The sequence below is a fragment of the Gallinula chloropus genome, assembly GCF_964237585.1.
Source record: "Gallinula chloropus genome assembly, chromosome: 2".
NCBI classification, from domain to species: Eukaryota; Metazoa; Chordata; class Aves; order Gruiformes; family Rallidae; genus Gallinula; species Gallinula chloropus.
In genome coordinates, this window is record NC_140086.1 from 113,221,884 (window position 1) to 113,246,487 (window position 24,604).

The following is a 24,604-nucleotide window of genomic DNA, read 5'->3' on the forward strand; positions in this document are numbered from 1 at the left end:
TGCCAGTGGAGATCACATTCATGGTGGTACTTTCATATTCCCCAAGAAAAAGCCTACCATCTTAACCAAGAACTTTAGAAACCTGCACTCAAGATACTGATCCAGTGATAACTTTTAATGTTCAATCAAGTTCCATTTAGAAGCTGAAGTCAATCTTCATCCATATATGTAACTTAAATGAGATAATATTTCTGTCCCCTTTATATTTAATTAACTATTAAAAAAAAAGGAAAATATTAAGGATATTTTTATGCAAGCCATTGCTTTTCATGTATCCCAGAAGATAGGAAGCCTGATTTCATGTCATTAAAGTTGAAGCTCTGTAATCAATATTTTTCTGAAATGGTCCACTGTTACAGCAGCTGTCATTCTATCCAAGGTTTCTGTGGCCATTCTGAACAGAGTAATTATTAGCTTGAAAAATTGCTGGGGCCAAGATTTTTGAAGATCTTAACAAAGTAAGAAACTAAATTTTACTCTGTTTCCTGTGCCATATGGGTTTTGCATGTAAATTGGATAGTGATTGGACAGTGCTCATGGAATTCTGATGTGGGGTGTTAACTGCCATTATTGTAGGGGCTTCAGTTAATTTTTAAAGGAATTGGAAGGTAGTGCTGGGCTGAAAATCATATAAACCAGTGCTGCATGTCACATGTTCTTTTGAAAAACTGCTAAATGTGCTTCGCATTTTTATGTTTTCTATAATCACAGGGAAATGGCAGACAAGACAGAAATCCCGCTCCAGGTAGAAATACTTATTACTTCAACAATTCTAGAGATGATTAGATTTTATTCTGCCTTTTCATGTTAAAAATGTCAATACATTTTATTTCAGGCCATAATAACCAATGAAAACCAGTGGGATGAAATTTTGCTGACAAAAGGTGTAGTAGGTACTGTTGCTATTTTCTGTTTAATCACTCATGTAGACATGTACAGTTTTTCACACTCATATACTCTTTACTAGATACTTGTCATAAATCTAGAAAACTAGTGCTATATCATCTTTTAAAGAAATGATATGTTGATATGTTTATAAATGTATATATGTTTATGAATATGCACTGTGTTCTATGATATGTAAATGTTTGTCACAAATCATATGATCTGTTATTTTATACACTGTTACACACTGATGTTTAGAAAATACCTTTCCAACATGGTGTTCTGTACAGCATGGAGTTGGAGACCTCTATGGAAGCTTTTACCTCAAATCTTGTATGGACTAAATTAATACTGTGCAGTTGTACTTACTAGTTCATTGGTTGGCATTCTTGAGAATGCATGGTCTACGAGGTATATTATCCCCATTTTTCAGTTCAATCAGGCTAATAACAACATTAGGAATTCTCTTAGGAATTGTATTTAGGTAGAGAGAACAAATCTTTAATGGGATTATGCCTACAGAGGGGCATTAAGGGGAAAGAAATGATCTGTGTTTGATCAGGGAGGTAAAAATCCTGTAGAATAAAGATCTAAATAAGAATGAAAACTAACAGTGGGAAAAGAAAAAGAGCAATTAATATCTACCTGTTTGGATTAATTACCTCAAACAGTATTGTGAAATAGGCTGTTGATGTCAAAAGTAACAGAAATAAGAGAATAAAGCATCCACTGAATACCTTAATGTAATCACAACACATTCATTCACTAGAAGAGGACTGAGAGGTGCATGTGAACACCTTCCCATTACTCTTCCAACACAATAAATATGTGCCATTTTGTAAGTTCCACAAATCAGCTGTTTGTAATTCCACACTATTGCATTTTAGTAATAGATGTGCATCAAGCTTGGTTCGGTCCTTGCAAAGCTGTGGTGAATTTATTCAGAAAACTGAAGGATGAGTTTGGCGAAGATGATATGTTGCATTTTGCAGTGGTAAGGATATAGATTCTGTATGGGTCCATATTTATATTTTACTGTAAATATATCTTTTTATCTATCTGCATATAAAGAGCTTTCACTTTACTATGCTTACACAAAGTCCTCATGATTTTGGCCTGGTTGCCTCTTCTTCTGCTTATATCCTCATAAGACTTTGTTTAGAGGTAGATTAGAAATGACAATAAATGTGGACAGAGCTATAACAGAAAGAGAGCTGATATCCAATAACTACTGTTTTTCTTCACGAGACTGCAGAAGCATTCAAAAGCCTGCTGATACGATTTTTAGTTTTAAGCCTCTACATCATGGTCCATCATATTTAAAATTCTGACATCCCTGAAAAATGCTGTTACACCTTCTTCCCAAATATTCCTTTGTTTCTAACTTTTAAGAGAACAAAAAGGAGAATTGAAAAATAGTCTCCAAACAGTAGTAGTAAAAATATTCCTCTACACTAGCAGTATAAAATAGGAGGTAAATAACATATTTAAAGTAGAAAAAGCAAGTACTGTGAGAACTGCTAGTTGTATTTAAGACTGCAGTTTCAATGTGTAACAGCAAAATATATGACTGCCATTTTCTTGCAGGCAAAAAGGGTTTTATATATATATAAGTCTCTATATATATATCTCTACACGCACACACATACACACGTGAGTAAATAAAATTTTTTCACCTGACTTCAGGCAGAAGCTGACAACATTCCAACTCTGCAACCATTTAGGAAGAAATGTGAACCTGTCTTCCTCTTTGGTGTTGTAAGTACATTACATCAGCTTCTTTTAATGTGCTGCCTACTTTTGCATTAATTTTTCAGCAGATTAAGAAGAAATGTGAAGCTATACAAATTGTAACTTTACATTAGAAAAAGTTGGGTTAACCCGATAGCCTCTGGAGGTTCTTTCCAACCCCTAAAATTCTGTGAGTTATACAGCATGTAGGATCATACCATCTGATGTTATTTACTTGAGGCTGTTTCCCGTGCCTAAATCTGTGGTCCTCAAGCATGTTTTTGTTGTGGTGGCTGCATGTACAACCGCAGAAAATCTGAGGTAGCCACAGTTTTGGTAGTTACTTAGTGAGAAATCAGTGTAAGTTTTCTGAGGTTACCTCATATAAAGTGTCTACATGTGGCTACTGTGAAATGATTGTTTTATGCACACCTTCCCTCAGCAAAAAGTGTTTACGTTTTCTGCAACTTCAAGTTTCTTTAAGATAAATGACTGAAATTGTGTTTTTCACTGAGCAATTGTTTTTCACCTGAGCAATTGTAACAATGAATGACATAGTTCTTATCTCTCCTCGATGGATATAGAAAGACTGTCCCTCTGGGATGCCACTGTAGAACACCACTCACTTATGAGGCAGTGGGATTTTTCGATTTGAGAGTTCTAGAATTCAAATTCCTGCAACTATTGGCCAAGACCAACAATACTTTCAGGACACTTTCTGATTTGATTTGAAGCTGAGTGCTACCAAGTGAAGTTGACAATTGTCTTTGATAGTTAGGTAGAGGTGGTAGTTAGCTCTGCTGTGGTGCCCCTGAGTGTGGTAGAACATGCACTTTAAAGTAACACAAACAAAAAGATAGAAAACTTCATGTCACAGAAATTAAGAGAGGGTAAATTCCATATTTGTGTTTATTTCTGCCTATACTATTAATGGTGAGGCTAAACAGAAATGAGGCAGAAAAGGAAGGGAGGAAATAAAAGTAAGAAAGGTTCGTTCTGAATTCATAGAGGTGGCAGTAGATTTGATGGGAAGTGGTCCTGTTGCAAGATGAGAACATGTTCCAAAATTCAAATCATGGTCTAAACTAAGCGACAAAAACTCACAGAGAGTGTTATTTTTCTCCTTTACAGAATGGCAAAATTATTGCAAGAGTGAATGGTGCAAACGGTCCTCTTCTAAGTAAGAAAATAACAGAGCTGGTGCAAGAAGAGAGGGAAATTGCAGCTGGACGGAAGGAACGCACTGAGGTATTCACAAAACAGATACTTAAATATAAATTAGTGTTTTTTATTATGCTTTCACAGTAAGCCCATGAGAGTGTTTTCCATAATGTAATGTTTAAATTGCGGGGGAGGGGGGAAGGGAATTTGACAGCATACCGACAAACGCGAGGGTGTTTTCAAGAAATTTCCATTTACTTTATAAAAACTTTAGAAATTTACAGATAATATTATTAGAGAGATAATAAATGGAGAAACGGACAAAACATGACTAGCACATAAATGTTTTAGTAATCTTTTTCCTTTCAGGACTTAGTATTTTTCATATACAACTTGGTAAGAATGCATCATATGAAACAAATGAAATACATGGGATATAGTCATGTCTCATTCCTTGTTTTGAGTGAAAATCGAGATCAGAGAAATCCACTTATAGTAAAATGAAATTTTTAAGCAACTGTAGCTCAGTTAAGGAAAATCTGGCTAGTCCAAGTTCTTTCTTAGAACTACTCGCTTTCCTTGGTAGCAAGTATGTTAATACATTAGAGATAAAAGTTTTGTAAAGATCTCAGTGTTTGGGGACTTTAGCTACACACTGGTGATGTGTCTGTGCTGTGTTTGCGATTACCTCAGGTAAATGAACTTGTTTTCCTAGAAGAGAAATCTTCAGAAGAGACTGTTGAGGAGGATGTACCCAACGGCAAGTATATTTGATTTATTTTAAAAATATCAACAAAAAGAGAAAAAAAGAGCCATTTTTTTTCATTGATTTGATTGAGAATTGTGTATGTTCAGCGTTAATAGACCTCTCTTTGAGTTAATTACATGAGAAGTTATGACTGAAGATATCAAACCGAGATATTGGATTGTCATCATTAGCGTTTTCACCCTTCTTTGGGAACCTTCAGAATTTAGGTCTCCAGCACATAGCAGCAGTGCTACGTGACAGGAATTTTCCAGTAAAAAAAATTACTGCCTTAAAGTCACTTTTCTAGAGTTCCTGTGTTAGATATATTTTTTTGTTGAGATGGTGTTGGTTAACCTTCGGATGTTCTACAAAAACACAAGGTTGGAAAAATAAATCTCTGAAAGAACGGCATGCCTTGTATTTCAGATTATTTTTAATTAACTCTTTTACAAAACTAGATTTAAATACTAAAGAACAGACTTACATAAGAGCATAAATCCACATTAGTAGGACAAGGTTCCAAAATATGCACCATCCTGCTTGCAAGTCTCACGTCTATGATTTCTTTCAGGCTTTCATGAGCTGGGACCTTCATTTTTTCTATTCTTACTATTATCTGTGGCTATTGAAGCTTTGTACTGCTTCACATATGCACAGTGTGTCATTTGGCAATGTTCAGATGGAACAAACTCTTCCATACTCTCTCTTCTTCTTCTTCTTGGCTTATTTTTCCTGTGATAAGGCATTTGATCACTGTCACAATTTCAGTTGTGTCCATTCTCCTTCCTCTTCATGTCTTCTTTATTCTGTGGTTCAACTGACAAGTTCAAAATTTAAACCCTCTGAGACCTAGTAGTACGATTTTATTTAGCCATTATATACAGACTCCACTCTAATCCACAAAATCTAAATGTGCAGCAGAACCAGGGGACAAAGATTTCAGCTTGGGTTCAGCTTCAGGTGAGGGGATCCCTCAGAAACCATAATACACTAGCACTTTATGGTAATATTTTCCTTACCACATGCAGATGTCTGTGAGTGTTGTCTAGTATTGAAAACAAGTAGTATTTTGGTGTTTCTGTTAGAGCTATCAAGTTCTGGAGTTTCTATTAGAGCTATCAGGTTCCTCTACAGTGTTCAGGATCTGATTGAATTACATGCTAATGCTTAACTGTAAACCTCAGATCCTGCAAAGAGATGTAGTTTATATTCCCTTCCGACCATGTGCTGTCATGTTGCAGGGATCTGTATGCTATGGGTGGTGTAATGGTATGTCTACAGGAAGGAGGACCTCTTGTTAGATCGTGTTAGCCAGCATGTGTTTCTTCAACAGTTATTTATTCAAAATGACTTCAGCATCCACAGTGCAAAGGAAACAAACACCTACTATGACAAGAAACATATACTGTACTGGATACCACTAATATTCATACAGATTTTCACTTGGTGAATTTTCCTTGGTAATAGTCATTCCTTTCACATTTCCAGTCTTGTATACACAGAGCTCCTCTTAAAGAGTAGCTTTTCCACCACACCTAGCTGCATGTGAACCACTTCTCCATCATATGACCCAAAACACCCTTGATTCATCAGGAATATGGGCTCCAGGGATAACCAATGACAGTCCTGCACTCCAAGACATGCTTTAAGTGTTGGTGTAATTTATTCTTTTGGAACCACTGCTTAGTCATCTCTATATTAAACTGTAGAATTATTTAAAGAAACTCACTTGTAAGTAATGGAAAATTCAGTTGTGTATTTATTTTGATAAATGTATTCATTGGCACGTTGGTTTTTTTTCCCTTTCGCACCAGAAGTCAAATACTCTGTTGGAATCATAAGACCTGATGATGTCTTAGAGGGACGTGTAGAGGAAATTAAACAAAAGGTAGGCAAAATTTGATGATTCATTTATCCTGTTTAGCATAGGCATAAGATAAAGACATAAAACAAAGTATATCTTAACTTATGCCCAGGCTTTAGAACAAGCCCTGTAAATGTTTCTCTGATTAGGACAATAAAAACAAGACAATTCTGAACTGAGATAATATGGTATTCAGATTGACACTATTGCTTTAATATTTTATGTCACTAGGTGGGGTGTGGCATTGATTCATACTGTTGATCACTGTTGTGTGATACCTACAAAGAGAAAGGTATCTCTTTTCCCCTCAAATTGCATTCAAAGTGAGAACTAGAGACTGTGGTGGTGAACTTAATTCTTTGCACAACATCTTTTAAGAATTGTGGCACACATAAAGTAATTAACCAATTTCTTATGGAAGAGGATACATGCACAGGCACATATGACAATATATACGTGTAGATGGAGACACTAATTCATGTACACTACCAATTGCACACTAATATTTGTCAGCAGTGCACCATTTGTTCCTGCAGTGAAGAAAGTGATTTCAGCATTCTCTATTTGTTTAAGCCATCACACAGTGAAAGAAAAAGTCTTTTGCCTTCTAGAATATGATACAATAGTAATGCTCATTTCAATTTGAGGAATTTCTCATTATTTGTGTTACAAAAAATTGCCTCATAACATTATATATCAAGATAAAGTCATGCTGATTTTAAGAAATATTATGAGAAGGCCAGTGACCTTTGCAGAAAAGAAAATCAGGGTGTTGTACAGGTTGTTTCTGCAGTTACTCTACCTTGACCAGAAAGATCAGTAAAGATAAAAAAGCAGGTAATGCTTGACAGCAATTTAGCTGGAGCTGAGCAGCTGCTCGCTGACTCTGCCTTTGCATTTCATTATGAGGTGTGTACCCATACCGTTCCCACACTCATCCTTGTCAAGGCAAGTCTGGAAACACTCAGGAGTATCACAGGGGATTTTAAAAAGCAGAGAGCTGTTATGCAGCTTAATATTGGCATATGATCAGTATTGGGGCTGGGTAGTACCTTTGTGGTTTAAATATCGGTACGTGGTCTAAACCTCATACCAGTGGACTATGAATTTAGATATAGGTGCATCTCTCATGCACAGATAAATTTTGTACAGTAATTCACTGTAAAATAGATAATCATAAAATAGATATTGGTTTAGTTTATTTGCTGTTTATAAAGCCAAGTAGTTTAGCCAAATACATCTGCTGCTAAGTAAACATTCATATGAGTACTGTGATTATAATATAGTTTATAATAACATTCTTAGAAATGGCTGAATATTAATCACAATGGTTAAAATTAGTTTATTTGATGCTAAACAAAAGGGATTATTAACTACTAGCTGAATGTATACTTTCAACTGCACTATAGTTTTCTACAAACATTAACTTATTTGCCATTGTAAACCTGAATTTAGTAAAGTGCTTTGAAAATTTGGAACTTTAGGTAAACATAGCTGCTATATTTGGAGAATTTCAGAGAATTTTAAAATTAAAATTAAGATATCTTCTAAAATCAGTCTTTAGATTTACAATAGCATATGATTTTGTATATATCCATTACTGAATAATTGCAGATTATAGATGCAGGATATGGCATTGAAGCAGCAGAGGAAAAAACACTAACTGAAGAGCAAATTAGAGTATTCTATGCCCGGAATAAAGATCAGGTAAGAACAAACTCAAAACCTAAGCAAAAGTTACAGGTAAAACATATAACAGATACGTCTTTACAAATCTCTATTGTTTAAATTTCTAGTATGTTAAAGTAACTTAATGTAGATTTAGTGCATAGAGAAATGAGGATATCTCTTTTTCTTACTGATCTACACAAATATGGCTTGGCAGCACTCTAACACTCCAACTAAATTAAATTGGAACTCAAATGAAATACCAAAAGATTTTTAGTTCTTTCTGTTGTCAGAAAGTGTGTGACCCTTAATCATGGCCCTAAACATAGAGTAAGTTAGGTGCTGAAACACACCACAAAATGAAAATCCTGTGTAACCTATATGACAATAACTATTTGACACATACTCTTCCAGCCAGAAAATAAGTGATATATACATCGCATATTTTTCATCTTTACAGCTTTTATCTTGGGGTGGTACTGCTAATAAACACACGCAGAAAGAGAAAACACCTTTAATGAAGTTTATTTTTCTGTTTCCATGCTATGTTAAAGGACAATAAATAGCTGTGGTCTGACAGAAAGTTCAAGAAAACAATGAAATTACACTGGTCACCATTAAGTGGCAGTGGTCTTACAAACTAACACCTGGATACTGTCAAGTACTTTGGCAGCATGATAGCTAAAGCTAACTCTACAGAAGGGTCTGAGTCACAAAACCTAATCTACTTAGGAAATATTTATACTTGCTCCTATTTAAGATCTGCATAAGATAAACAGAGGCTGGAATTATAGGCAGACCACTAGTTTGTCCGGTATCATTAGGGAGGCCAACAAAAGGGTCAATGAAAGAGTTGGCATAATCAAGAGAAGAAGCTGGGAATGTGTTTTTATGTGTCCTGGTTCTGGCCAGGACAGAGCTAACCTCCCCAAGCAGCCAGCACAGGTGAGCTGAGTTGGTCTTTGCATCTGCTCTTGTCCCAACCCACGGAGGCTCTGTTTCTCCTCTGAGAGTGAGCGAGCAGCACATGGTGCTCAGCCACTGGTTGGCTGAGTGAGTGAGAGACACTCCTGCATGCTTCTAGGGTAGTCTGAGTACAGCCAGAGCATTGAGCTGGTCCTCACTTTGTGCAGTACTCTACGTTATCACGAGGTGTGAGTGAAATTTGCTGTGGGCTGTTATTGCTCCCCTTTCATGGTGCTTTTGTCAGTAAACTGTCCTTAACCACTATCCTAACCCTTTGTACCCCACTTTGGATACCAAAAAGCCCCAACCAGTGACTGAGCACCATGTGCTGCTCGCTCATTCCCAGAGGAGAAACAGGCAGAGCCTCTATGGGTTGGGAAAAGGGCAGATGCAAAGACCAACTCAGATCACCTGTGCTGGCTGCTTGGGGAGGTTAACTCTGGTGTGTCTAGAACCAGGACATTATGGCATTCCAAATGAATGAGAGTGAGACAAGGTAGTTCCTACTGAATGAAGCCAGAGGGGAAAAAAAGAAACCTGATAGTAATCACCAGGTGTCTGCACTATGGTTTAGAAAGGAAGTAACAGGGAGAGGCTGTAAGGAATAGTGAAGACCTTGGTTTTGGCAAAGTTGGGATTCTAGTTTAGAGAGAGACAGTTTTGAAACAGAGCTAAAAAGAAGTTTTCTTCATGGGAACCACAGCCAAATTGGAGATTAGTTGGGTGTAGAAGGAGAGGTGGGAGGAACAGAGACGGGGAAAAAGCTCGCAGTGTTCGGTCTATGGCAGCACTATTGTACCACAGCAGATCCTAACCAATGTTACAACAGGGAGAATAACAAAACTACTATGAACTACCAGAAGAGGTCGAGGGGCCCCTATGTATATTGAGAAGCCAATTATTTGCCATTCTTTAAGTGTAATTCTAAGGTGAAAAGAACTTATATTAAAATGACAATGTAGAATATATATTCCTTTATGCTCAGTGGGCAAAATTATTCCCGTTTGAACACTGTGCAAGCTTGCTGAAGGTCTAGAAGCTGCCTGTTACAACAGAATAGAGACTCAGATATAACTGGATGGAGAAATTGTTTCTTTTCAATGATGAAATTGAGTGAGGCAGGAGAGCCTAATCTGATAGCTACTCCTATTTCTTTTAATGTGACCAAGCTTACTTTTAAAGCCACAGCAGTATAGATACTCTCTTTTTGCATTGCACTAAAAATTTTTGTATTTGCATTCATTTTGTGTCTTTTGAGTTTGTCCATCTCGTGAAATGGGTTAAGTCTATGCACAGATATGAAGATAATTGAAAGAGAAAACTAATCGATTGAAAGCATACACATGAATATTTCATCCTTGTATTATTAAAGAATCTGATGAGGGTAACTTATACTTAATGATTGTAAAGTATTTAAAAGAAGAGAAGATATTTAGAAAATTAACAATATTGAAGAAAAATGTGACACAAGTAAAAAAAAAATAATAAGCCTTAACAGCTTCAAAAGTTATTTTCTGATGAAAATGTACATTTATAGGATTGAAGATTGAAACTGAAGGAGTTAAAGGAACATAGCAGAGGAAAAGCCTACAAATGCCTTGAAAGTATCAGAGTGTTCTGTATTTGCAGCCAGCTACATGACTCTGAGTTTCAAATATTACACTTGGAACTGCATTGCAGTTTGTTATGTCACACTATATATGCTACTGCAAGCATAGCATTTCATCACATCAAGTTTCTAGATCATTTTCTTCACTCTTACGTTTGCATTTTACCCTGGAAGAACATGTGGTACTTGCTTAATCTAATTTTATGGCTTCATTTACCTCGATTAATTGTTTTAGGCATTTTATAGTGTTATTATCTCAAATGATTGATCAAAAAACTTCCCAGACGATTCGTCAGGGTTTTGAGTAAAGTATGTGAACTAAGAGTTTATTTGGAAAGGATGGTAATCTCTCTCCTGATGATAAATTCAGAGTTCCTGTAATTCATGGGAGAAAACCTATGTTTTTCAGCCTGACTTTGATGATTTTGTTCAATTCATGATGAGTGCACCATGCCACGTTTTGGTAATCACTCAAAAAGAAGGAACTATTTCTCATGGGGAAGAACCACGTAAATTGAACGAGAGCGTGCCTGATGAGCCTGAAGCTGAGAAGCCAGACGGGTAACCAACAGTGAAAATGTGTATATGTGATTTAGTTATGGGATTTGGAGCACACCATAAACCAACACACAGTTGCAGACACTCACATACTCATGTGTACAGGGTCCAGGGAATAGGCAGAATTCTTCACCTGATCTTTCACAAGGCCATCTTTGGAGATGCCATCACAGTTCCTGTGGGAACATAGGAACTCCTTGCTTCACAACAAGCAGAGGGCACTGATGTCTCACCACTTCTGAGCTAGCCTTGAATGGGTTCTTATCAGACTGATGGGAACAGTGCTATACTTCAAAGCTGATATATTCCATGCAATTCCACTTCATACTATTTCACCCAGACAAACTGATCTCCAGCCCTGTCCCTTGAAGGTTGCACTCTTGCTGATGTTTATTCCTGTGTATGCTGGGAAGCTGTAGATGTGGCCTAAGTGAGACCAGGGGACCCCTGAAATATGCTGTGCTCCCAGAGACCACTCTGTAAAAGCCAGTAAACAAGTCAGAGGGTCTTGGGTTTTGTTCCTCCCTGCCCTCCAAGATGCATACAAACACTGTAAAGATTAGTTGCCCACAACCATGGTATCTTGAAATGTCTGTTTTCCTCCTATGCCAAATATTTGTAGAGAATTTTAAAGAGGTTGATAGTTGTGTACACAGCATCAGGCAACAGAGTGTTCACAAGAGTTCAAATACTGCATCAAGTTTTATATTTTGACATGAGATTCACTTAAAGCAACATGAATTTAAATCCTTCCTTCCAAAAAACAACTTCTCATGATAATAGATTCTATTATTGATGCCTGCTGTATCCCTTTCTGCATTAATTTAGTACAACTGGGGAATATTACATTTTCTGTAAGTGGCCAAGAGTGACTGTATTTACATAACTAAATAAACCTTAGAAATACAGTCAAGTAGCAATGAGAAGTACCTCTGTTAAAGACAAGTCTGTAGTGCTGTCATTTTTATGATCATGCTGTACACGCATTAAGGACAATCCTTTTATTGATCATTCATTATACACTGCACACTTGTCAGAGGTAGTTCTGTCTAGTGAAACAGAGACACTATTTTGAATAAGCTAGAGGGGAATTTAGAAAAGCTGCATGGCTGAGATTTCTCTTTCATAGCACATGACAAGGCACTTTTTGAGAAGGTTAATAATTCCCTTCTCAGAAACATTACCTCAGTCATGAATCTGAGTTTAATAAAAACTTAGTTTGGCATTATATTATAATCTTTCACTAAACTTTAAGAAAGTACATTTTCAAGAAGTCAACTGTTAACATAATGCATGCAGTGACTTAAATACTCTATTACTTTATGTCTCATTAGGTTGGAAGGAACCATGGAAACTGGGAGTATATTAAATATATGTGATGTGCAAGACAGCATAGAAGATGCCAGCAGGCAAATTGCCTTATTTTTCCCAAATTTTGAGATGAAGACAAACCAAAAAGTTGAAAAGACTTTGGCATTAATTAGACCTTCTCTCTTAAAGGAAAGATGCAGTAAGTGTTAATAACTACATTTTCCATCTTGGGCATATGAAAACCCTCAGATTTTGAACTTCAAAAATTCTACTTCTACTAATGAAATGTTCTTACATTATATTGTCTACCCAGCACTAAGCTGACAGTACTCTTTGCCAGGAAAAAAAGTTACACAGTTATTGATTTTGATATATTGAGAATGTAAATGTCAACACTATTTTGTTCCTTTGCCTGATTTTTCAATAATGTTTTCAGATTGTATATTTGGATGGAATGTTTCTAGAAAATGATCTCTCACAGAAGCTAGCAATTTCAGAGTATAGTGTAGGGGGCTGTACTTCCTGTCATACTAAAACAGCTGATAATATCCCTGGATGGCAGTTCAAAGGTAGATCAATGGCAAGGTGAAAAAGATCTAACCCAGAATGTTCTATGCTACCTAAGGCAGTGTTGTACAAAGATAGATCTATATAGATGAAGTTTCTACAGAATAAATTGGAAAATCTAGCCCATTAGCATGAAGTGTCATCCAGTGAGTTTATTTTTCTTCTGAGGAACATATTTTCATTTTTTCCCCTAGATTCTAGACAACACCTTTATTTCTAACTTGAGAATCTTTGTAGTGGAAATAATCTATACACAGCCATCTGAGAGATTACAATTTTGGCCTCTCTTTGTGTATTTATTTTCTTGATTGTTATCTAGTATGTTGATTAGAGCATCAGTTTTACAGTCCATATATAGACAATCACAGAGGCATTTTACTTGTACCAAACATTGCTTACTTATGTATGGGGTCTTGTAAGATGAATATTAACCTATTCAAAATCCTTAGACCTTTTGGTGGAAGTAACAGATACCGTATTTCTCAGTTAGGAATTCCTAATGAGTTTTCTGAAGTGAGGGAAAACCTTAAGAAGGTGAGAATCACCTTTTTGAGTGTCTAGAGAACTACTGAAGCCCTCTAGCAGTTGCTTGAAATAACTTTTCTTCTCTTAAGAAATCAGTTTATCTGTAAAAAAATATTATGGAAAGTTCATTTCATTGCAAGTGTGCAAATTAATGAATGGATGGCAATTTAGCATCATTTCAATATTTTAAACAGATTCTATTATGCAAAGAATAAAGGATGAGGGCTTCAAAATAGCAATGCAGAAAGAAATAATCCTATCTGAAGAACAAACACGTGAATTTTACAAAGACCATGAAAATCAAGACTATTTCCCAGTCCTTCTAGAGCAAATGACCAGGTACACTGGATGAAAAATGAGATTGTGGATCTGTGACTAAGAGTGAAATTTTCATAATGAATAATTATCCTGAATAATACATGGCTACAAGATACCCATGTATCTGGGAGTTTAGTAAAACTAGAAAACTGTATGTAATGAAATAAAACCCAGGCACAGTAGACAAATAAATCTGCTTTTTAAAAATGACTAGCTACTCTATATCTCTGTAGGATGTTGAAGCCAGTGGCAAATTGCATTGATTTGGGTGAAAACAGTTGAGCTCTGATCTGCAAGGCTGCAGTTAGTGTGTCTGTAGGAGAGTCCTGAAATATTTGTACGGGCTGTGTGCTGAATTCTGTGGGAAGGGAAAAATAAATGATGTTTAGATATTGCCTTCACATGAAATCGGGACATGTCTAGAACAAATATAACAAACTTAGGAGTTGAACAGCACTTTACATCTTATAATGAAGACATGGCCCAATCCTACAGTGTTCTTGCTGCTATGTTAAGATTCATTACGTTTGAAATTTAAGTTTGCATTTAAGCCCTGTAAGGTTTATCAGACTGTAGGTATTTAAATGAAGATGGGGTTTTAAATCCTCCAATACTAGGGCTCATTTTCCTGGCCTGGTCTATATATAAGCAAAGTCTTTTTACAAATTACAGAGAATGTAATATTTTATTTTTTTAATGCCAGTTTTACTATTTTACAGTGGTCCAACTCTTGTACTTGCTCTAACACGAGAAAATGCTGTAACACACTGGAGAGATTTGTTAGGCCCACAGACTGTGGAAGAGGCTAAGAATGAAAATCCAAACAGGTAATACAGTGGTAAACTATTATCCACAGCTTCCAATTTACTTTCACATTCCTCATCTCAATGAATACCACATTCCAACTGGTGTAACTTTAGTGCCATCATCTGGAAATCAATATATATTACTGAGACTCGTTAAGCTTTTCTTGGAAGAAGTGATGCATTACACATAGTGACTTATAGTAATTTTTTTAGAAATAAGGGCTGCTGAACATAATAAAAAGGTAAGTTCAAAAAAGGATACTGAAGTGAAAGATGACTTATTGAGTCAAAGAAAAAACTTTCACTAATAGAAGCACATACCATAGGGGGAATCTACCTGTAATAGTCTCTTTATAATCCTGCTCTGAGGGCCATATGAACAAGTTACTTGGCTGTTAAGTTGAATCATGACTTCTTATGGCAGTTTTTAGTCTTTGTGGTCTACAGAAGTATTCTCTATGTGCAAAGAATCTTGGGATTATCTCTCTCTTTTTTTTTTTTGCTTGAATTAGCATTATTAATTTTTAGAACAGATGCCTATTTTCTTAGATTAATGAAACTTTCCACCAGTAGAGCATTCTATTTCTAAGTTTCTTCTACATGGTTTATAAATTAACATTTTAGTTTTACCTGCTTATTATCTTGTTCAAAGGAACTGCTGTGGTATCATCTTACTTGTTTCATTAAGCAAGAACTATTATTATCTTGGAAATATAACAAGAACCGTTAGGAAGGAAGATATTAATATCTCAGGGAGTTAATTAAAAAGCTGTGGTGGGTTTTTTTTTCTGTAGACAACAAAGGTCTCTTAATCCTAGATCATCAATCACTTAAGTCACCAGATCAACATTAGTTTATATTTACTGGGTTGAGCCTAGTCATACTTTAGGCTCAAACTGGCTTTTCATTCAAGTGACTTAATCTTTTAATGACTCTTAGTTTAAGTGCCCAGTATGCAATCAACAACATACCTATTAGCCAGCTGCATGGTAGTTCTACACCTGATGATGCTAAGAAGGAATTGCAGTTCTTCTTCCCTCAGGAGCACACGCTGGCATTAATCAAACCTGCTGCTGCTAAGAAGCACAAAGGTGAGTGATCTAGAAAGTGTGGACTATGTCTACAGATGTAATGTCCTCAAAATATTTGCAATTTAGGCTGCAGTAAAGCACATCAGGTACATTCTTTTTACTTGCTGAAATGCTTTTTCTGTGTAGAGAAATGCTTTTACAGGGCTTGTATAATTCATATTAAGGTCTCAAATGTCACATTTCTTTTGCTTAAGCTACCTGTGGCTTTTTCTTCATGAGAATGGTGGTGAATTGAAGTGGAAGAATTCTTAGCTAAGTTAAAAAGCCAGGCATTTGTGCAAACTAGCCATCCAGCATCCTTCTAAGTCAAAGGGGAGGGAGGCTTTCTGAATTCATGTTACTTATTTCAGACAGGTATCTCTACTGACTCAAAAGGGGTCATTGCTTGATTAGATGCATTCCCATCCTTGGTTTAACTTGATATTAGACAAAGAGAATAAGGAGGAAAGGTCAAAGTTAAAAGTACACTATGTACATCTTGGACTCTTACCTTAAAGAATTTTGCTGCCACTTATTTTTTTAAACCCTCCATCCAGAGTTTCATCCTGGTAGTTGTCTTTTCTGCCGTAACAAATGTTGATAGTCCTTATAATCTTAATTCATCGTTACCTTTTGCGAGTCTTTCTTCCTCTGTAATTTTTAACAGCCCAGATTGATTTTAGCAGGCCAGCTGGTGTGTGATGTAGCATTACAAATACAGTCTGCTCTTTGTCCAACATCAGAAACATCAGTGAATGCTACTGGTATAGTTTATAACAGCCTGTGTTTGTCACCTACATAGAGATGGATTAGTGCATTGACAACAGTCTCTGTATATTTTAGAGGACTGTTAAATTGTTTGTCACATTCATCTAAACAATTTCAATCAGGAATGAGTTGGCTTGTTATTCTCCTAGATGACATTATGCAAAAAGTTAAAGATGCTGGATTTACCATCTCAAAGATTAAAGAAGAAGCTTTAACTCGTGAAATGGCTACACAGTTCTATAAGAATCACAATGGAAAACCCTTTTTTGAACAGCTAGTGACTTGTATGACCGAGTAAGTGTCTTGTTATACAATACTGAGGTATGTAAGCATGCTTCAAACTTTGAATTTACAGTGCCAACAAAACATGCTGCACACAAGGTACCCTAAGGATTTTACAATTTGCTACTGTTTATGATGTTTAGTGGCTTTTAGCCTGGACTGCTCTTCCTTTAAAGTAAGATTTTAAATCCTATCCAAACTGATGGATAGTGACTAATATTCTAGAATTTTTCTCAAAAAAAGAACTAATTTCTGATTGAATACTTGTTCTTCCCACACAGGACAAAGATCTTCCTCATAATATTGTTAGTATAGCTGTTGATAAAATAGTATCTGTTGTCTTGCTGATAATAGCTGATAATCATAATTGTTTGGATTTTCAAATACAGGATGTTGTCTTAAACAAAGCACTCAGAGACAAATTTTAATTTTAAAATGTAAAGGATTTCACAGAATTCGGATAGCATAATGCTTACCCTTCATGGTACCGGATGTCCAAGCTAAGTCTGAACCTCAGAGCAGTGTAAGACCTTCCTTATGTTGATTTTACAGGGGCCCATCGGTGATAATGATCTTGACAAAGGAAAATGCTGTGGAAGACTGGAGGCAACTAATGGGTCCGACTGATCCAGAAGTGGCAAAGGAGACCTCTCCTGAATCCATTCGAGCGCAGTTTGCAGAAGATATTTTGTCTAATGCTGTTCATGGATCATCTAATAGAGAACATGCACTGAAAAGCATCGACTGCTTATTTGGAGAGATTGATATAGATTGAACAATCAAGATTCAATCTCTGAAAATTGATTTTCATGTCATTAAATGCATCTGTCTACACAGCCACCTATATTTAATACTATATATATATATACACACTCTTTTCATTCATAATCCATCCATTTTTTTTTATGCCCAGTTTTTGTTACCAGCTTTGCTGTATTGCAAAACATGTCAATATAACAAGTAATAATTGCTGGAAGTTTGATGTTAGTAATGATTTCTTTACATATGCCTAATAGATAGTTCTTCTTTTATGAGTTTAACAGATCTATGCCTTTCCAATAGTCTAAGGGGTTTTATATATAATTACCTTAAAAAAACAGAGCCAAAAAATGTCATTAAAACACTATTAAATGACACATCCACTGTGACATAGCTGAGGTCATCCAGTTTGGGTAGCCTAAAAAGGAGAAATGCTGAAAGGTAGAAGCACTGCAAGTAATGAACCAGGTCCAGGACCCATTCAAGGGTCCAGTCAAGAACAACAGGCAAGAGAGCCAGAGGCAAACATTCCTGCAACACAGCTCAGACAAGGATTAAGCCCAAGTGTGACTTTAAACAGAGCTCCTGGGCCCACTGGCCAACAGTATGGGTGTGCATCCCAGGTGAGACTGCTAGGGGCTATTAGTGCCCATTAGTTCCCTGAAAAACATTTGCATTTTGTATCTATTCTTTCCCTAAACATCTTCTGATGATTACTTTCATTGGTAAGATAATAACCTAGAAGGTGCTTTTGAGTCCATTTACTCAATTCAAATATATCAGATGAAGTAAAACATAAAGCCAGCTCTTGCATAACAGCTATTCTTCACATATGCCTCCTTGCCAAACTAGTGAATTTGTATCCTGCATCTGTCTAACTTGGCTGGCCTTCATGAAGAACACAAATATTCTTCTATAGCTGATATATTTTGCTGTACTGAGTCAACTGAAAGGCTGAGATACTAAAGAATGGCATTCAATTAAAGCAATTTACTTATGGCATTGGTTATGAGCGTGAAGTCCAGAAAGAATGAAGTCTTTCTCACACCTTCTTTACTGTTCCTACTGTATTTAATACAACTTGCTGCATTAAAGAGCTTCCTGACAAATATTTCGGTTGTGATGGGGCATTTGTTATTATAGACATTCCTCCAGCAGAAGTTGCACTGAGTGTTCTCCTGGTGGCCCATTTTCACCTACAGCTGCTTTACTGCCATAAACTTGACTTGAGGCTAGCTAGCCTGTAGGAAGTTGTGATTAGTGCAGAATTCATATGTTGCCTTGCTGAGGTGAGTTCTGAGAAGCATGCTTCAGGATTGTTCTATATTCTTTGGCTTATTTTTTTACTTCAAAAACCCATTAAAACTGTTTTTTCTGGTGTTATTTCAGCCCTCTGGGTCTTTTGGGTGCTGGCACATTGTACTTTAAACCAAGAAATAGTCTCAGAAGAGGCCTGTGTAGGGTGATTTCAGATGCATCAATTCAAGCTCTTTTCCCAAGACCTTTGCTGGAGTTAATGGCTTCTACACCAATGGGGCAAATACAGTGTTGAAAGTTTAGATGGGTTTTTTTTGGACTGGAACAGAAATCCTGAAAACAGCAAAATGTGTTTATGCCTTATTAAGAGTTCATTGATCTTCTGCTGGAAGTTCACAATCAAATAGCTTGATAGGCATCATGTATAGGTTTTGAATACTGTGGATCATTTATTGCTATGGTCTTAGGAATTTCAATTACCTGCAGCAGTACCTTAGGTTTGTCTGTTTAAATATGATAGAATTTTATTTACTGAGTTATTGCTTGTTTAACCATCATTCTTCATCCTCCATTACATCACTCTTAAGCAATACGGCATTTTTTTTCTATTTAGTTGAACTATTAGAAGTTGAAAAATTCCATTTATTTGGGTTCATATATTCATGCATGTCAATTATTATCCCTGTTCTGTGCTTGTTAAAATGATCCAAAAGATTGAATTGAAATATTACGCATATATCTATGACAGAAGTATTCAAACCCAAATTGAAATATGGGAACATTGAATTTATTAATGCTTATGGCTTCTCCTAAATAGATTCTTGATCTTAATTTCTTTTAGCAGCTTTGGAAAGGAGGAATTTAAGAGATATATTTGAAAACAATGAAAATAACTGTTTCAGTCAGCTGATGAAGAGATTCAGAAAAATTAAGTTTTTACATTTTTGAGATACAGAATTTTGTAGAATTATCCAAATATAATACATTCAAAAGCATTGAAATACTGGCAATGTTTTCAGAGATTACTTTGTCTCTTTAAAAGTTTAACTCAACCCTTAGGTATTGTATACACAGTTTAGGCTGCCATCCACTCTTCAAATTTTATATTACTGTGATATAGACACAGATGAAATTTTTAAGAATTTGAGCACTTGTGATGGTATCAGGCAGCATTTTAATTTATAGCCAGGAGGAATGTGCTCCAACATAATTTCCACTGAGTCTTGCAGATTAAAATCTTCTTGCATTTAAATGTACACAACTCCTTTGCCTACAAATCTTACAGAAAGTCTGACTCTATCCTTTTATCTCATATACAAATGCCAGACCAAAAGAGAATGTGACCTTTGTAATCGTTTATTTAGAAAATATCTCGTGGTTCTGCATAGAATTAGGTGGTACGGAGATGTGATGAGAATGCTTCCAACACTAACAAAAGATAACATAATTATTCTTCTGATTTTTGTCCCAGAAGGAGAGAAATGGAACCACAGGGCATGTTTATTTGTACAAGGGACCACGTATTTCCTTGTTTAGGAAATTTAATCAAATCATAATCTGACACTAAGACTATATTAAAGATCAGTTTCCTCTTAGAATGGCAAACAAGCTGGTCCTTAATCTCAAAATACTGTTTAAGAAGAATTAGAATGTCTGATTGTATTTGTATTGAATTACCACATAATAAAATAAAAGAAGTGGGGAAAAAGCTTTTTTCTCTGCCAAGAAGATGGAGTCAATCAGCTCGTGGTTGTGTACTGCTGGACTGTTTTTCCTTTGTCTGCTGAATGAGCTACACTGGCAAGTTATTCATTTTATCTACGTTATTTGTGAGCAAATGATTAGCTTTCTGATTACCTTGCTCAGAGGATAAACACTGGATGCGCTCTGAGTATCTACACACTGAAGTTTTTATCGTGTTGTCACCTGAAGGAATCAAAATACTTAAGGTAGTTGGTCTCTTCAGGGCACTCTGATGCATCCCTTAAACGTCCCTGCGTAGCACAGACTGTATGGCATATTAAAATTCTGGGTGTTGATTGTAGTATTCTCATCTGGAGAGGAGTGTGTCCTCCCCTCCAGACATTCTCCTTTATGCTGATCAACATACTGATTTATCCACAAGTCCTTTTGGCAGCAACAATGGAAGCCTGCCTGATATCAATAGGTGTACCTGGAAACCCCTGAATTTAGTTCATCTGTAGCGAGCAAGTTCAAAGTCCAGTTTTACCTTCCAGTAAGACCGGTGTTCGATTTTGGAGATGTTACATGAAATACAGTGTCAGCAGTTGAAATTAAATGTAAAGCCTGGACCAGGTCTAATTAGAAGTAATGTACCTCTATAGAAATTAAATGCTTATTTCTAGGCCCTTGCAAGTTTTTATTACTATAAATGGATACATAATTTTCCATGTTTGTTGACCCATATTGATGGTTTTATATTTATTTTTTAAAAAATTAATTGGAGCTGATGCAGTTTACCCAAAAAATCTGGTTGAGGAAACATTTTCAGATGTGCATTTATATTCAACTACGAAGTGCAACCAAAAAGTGTGTGTCGGTTGTGCATAATTGGAGTAAATATTTTTTCAGGTTTCATTCATTTGGAATCTAGGTTACAATGCTGGATAAAATAATTTAAGAGCTGTTTGAGTATTTTGGACTGGAAAAATCTTCTTTTTATTTGCACAGGAAGTATTTCTCAGTTATATGCAATGACTGGGCAAAAGTAACAAAGTTGCAACACTGAATTTAATTAAGGTGACCGGGTCATTCAGGTCTTGTTGGAGAGGGGTTCATGAGGAATTTTTTTTTCTTTTTTTTAAATGAGGGTCATTAAAAAGTTCTGATTTGCATTTACAGTGAGCTTCTAAAACGGTGCCAATAATTCACAATTAGAGTAAATATTTTTTCAGGTTTCATTCTTTTGGAACCGAGGTTAGAACATTCAGTGAAAAATATTCAATGGCACTTCTCACTGAACCGAGTACATATGTGTGGGAGGTAGTGAGAAACTCACTAGAAAAGCCTGTTTGGTGTTCCAGGCAAATTTTATTTTATATATGAAAAATAAAAATGCCAAGTCCCTCGGTAGGAAGTCAGCTGTGCTGCTGAGGAAAAAAAACCTACATTTGACACTTCAAGTTTCGGTCTGTTGGTTTTTCTCAGCTGCAAATAGGTACAGGAATGACTTTCACCCATCAGCCGATTATTTGCCCGCTCTGCCAAGCCCAGGTTTCGTGACTCTGGTGCTGGGGTCACTACCACAGCCATGACTACACCTGCCCATGGATGTGCATGGGGAGAGGCAGCTCTGACTCTCTGCCACAGTGCCAGGGTGCAGAAGTGCGCAGTGGGCCCCGCAGGGATGCAGGAGGACGTGTTTGCCCACTCGAACAGCCTTTTGAAGCTCCAACATCTGCTTCACACCTTCGCAAAGGAAGGGCAAGCGGCTGGAGGGTGGGGATGTTCTGGGTCTGGATTCAGCTGGCATTTGATGTTGTGGCAAGTTAATAGTCATAAGGGATTTTCAAAATGGAGTGACTTGTATTAGTGCTGGATTGGGCCACCACATGGCTTCTTAACAAGTATTTAAAAATGGATTTGGGAAAACACACTACCTTACTAACTCAGCCCCCCTGTCTGCACATCTGTTCTTTGTATTACAATATCCCCTATCTTTCCTTCTTCAAAATTTTTATCATATCAGATTGAAAGTTAGTCAGCATAAAGCATATATGAAAACGCCAAGGAGTTTGGAAACACTGAGCTTGATGCATAGAAGTTTATTCCAACATACTGGAATGGTCAGTCTAATGACAGAAACTTACAGAAACAATGGTGACAATTCTCTGCAGGAAGTAACTTTTACATTTTTTCCCCCCGATATTAAAAAATTTCAGAACTTTTATTTTAAACAGCTGTAAAATAATATGTAATGTTGCTATGAAGTCTAACGAGTTGTTCCAAAAGTTTCATTCAACAAACGCCACACAACTATGTTCACAACAAAACTTAGTAGAGTGAAAAATCACAACTTTGGTGTTTGTCGTTTCGACATCCCATTGACAGGACTGTCATTCATTTTTAACAGCTAACACTGCACATATTTATTGGATTACTTTAAACTGGGATGAATAGATAATCAAAGCTTAAGAACTCCTGATACATGGTAGACAGAACTATCTTAGAAGCTCTGCAATCACACTGATCTTTTTAGATCATGCTTACTCAAGTCAGCATTTTCAGACTTGATTTAGTCACCTACAATGAAATGCTGTGTTCTTTGATTTTTATTTCAGTTTCTCCATTTCGTTGTACAGGATGAAGATTTCACCTATAGTCTGTATTTAGGCACCTGGTTTTTTAGACACGTCAAACGCGTAATTCCCACTGAAGTCAACAGATGCAATATATGCTCAGCACTTCTGGGACCCGGATGGAATTTTGGATCTTATTCTGCAGATGTTCCATGGTTCTGCATCTGCCCTGAATTAGCAGGAAGAGCTACATTCGAATGCTGACCTTTGCATATTTTAACCAACTCCTCAAAGCTCTTTCAAGGGTCATGTAGGGTTGTTTCCCCACACCCCCATTACGCCCGAATTACTCTATATGATATTATGCCATTTTTCTGTAACACCTCTGTCCTTTTGTTTTAAGCATCCTAACTTGGCAGCTGTGTCTTCTGCTTGTGTCAGCATATTATCAAGTACGTTACCACTGCTACCAAAATCACTCCAGCACATTCTGCCTGAAATTTCAGGCATGTGAATTTAATTGGAATACCTGTAATAACATAGATCAATAACCCGATACAAGAAGTTGTAACTCTTTATGTTCATCTACACAGAACTTTTTTTCCCCCTTTTTCCTGGCTTAGACTCTCTCAGTTTTATGAATGCCCGTTTTGTTTTATAGATGCCAGAAATGCGAAGTCTGGTCACTATTTTTGCTGCAGGAATACTTGAAGGTCTTTAAGATTTCTACCATGAGTCATTACAATATTAATGTGGGTGGTCATCTTGTCTGTTAACAGTCACACTGCCTTATCCAGGTAAAGCTTGGGCTAGAATAGCATAAATGCCATCTTTTAGTTATGTCAAATTAGATTTATATCACCTTTGCTATTTTTAATACCTCACACTGCAAATGTTGTCAGTAAAACTTAGTACATAAAGAAAAGCATCTGCTTTGCCTGTGACCCTTTGCAGAGTAGCTGGTTCCTTCTGATCAGCAAAACTGCTGAGAGCCAGTTGTTTTGAGAAGTTCAGGAACAGGGACAAGCCTTATTTATTTTTGTTTGTTTGTTTATTTGGTATCAGAGAAAGATTGAGAAATGTGGTGTGAAATGATAAAAAAATTATCCAAATTAACACTGAGCCATGTGAAGCCCTATCTTCTTTTTAATAATGTACAGTAGCTGTCAGTTATGTTTAGAATAATGCTTCTATTCCAGTTTTCATTACAAAGCTAGATTACAGCAAACATAAATGTTACTATTAAGAGTTCTACAGATCTGCTTCACTTTAATCTGTCCTTTTAAAAAATACTGATTTTTTAATTAGATGCTTAAATATATTTGAAATCATAACAACAGAAGCCAGCCTGAAGTACAATAAAAAATTTAAATGTCTGCTTTCAAGGCATTTTTGCTGCAGAAACCCAGAAGATCAAATACTAACACTGTAAGCATATTTCTGGCACAGACATAAAAATAATCACATAATGCACACACGGATGTCTATTGGT

At 36.3% G+C, this 24,604-nt stretch overlaps 1 protein-coding gene across 1 annotated transcript; it reads left to right on the plus strand.

Moving 5' to 3' along the window:
• Window positions 1-715: 715 nt before the first annotated feature.
• On the plus strand, window positions 716-17,612 carry NME8 (NME/NM23 family member 8; the record flags this gene model as incomplete). Its single annotated transcript, XM_084260647.1, is given in 16 exon segments — window positions 716-745; window positions 836-893; window positions 1,773-1,879; window positions 2,572-2,643; window positions 3,748-3,864; window positions 4,471-4,536; window positions 4,538-4,541; window positions 6,340-6,413; window positions 8,004-8,096; window positions 11,042-11,193; window positions 12,525-12,700; window positions 13,788-13,932; window positions 14,631-14,738; window positions 15,657-15,808; window positions 16,705-16,849; window positions 17,390-17,612. Coding segments are annotated over 16 exon segments (1,722 nt in total).
• Window positions 17,613-24,604: the final 6,992 nt, after the last annotated feature.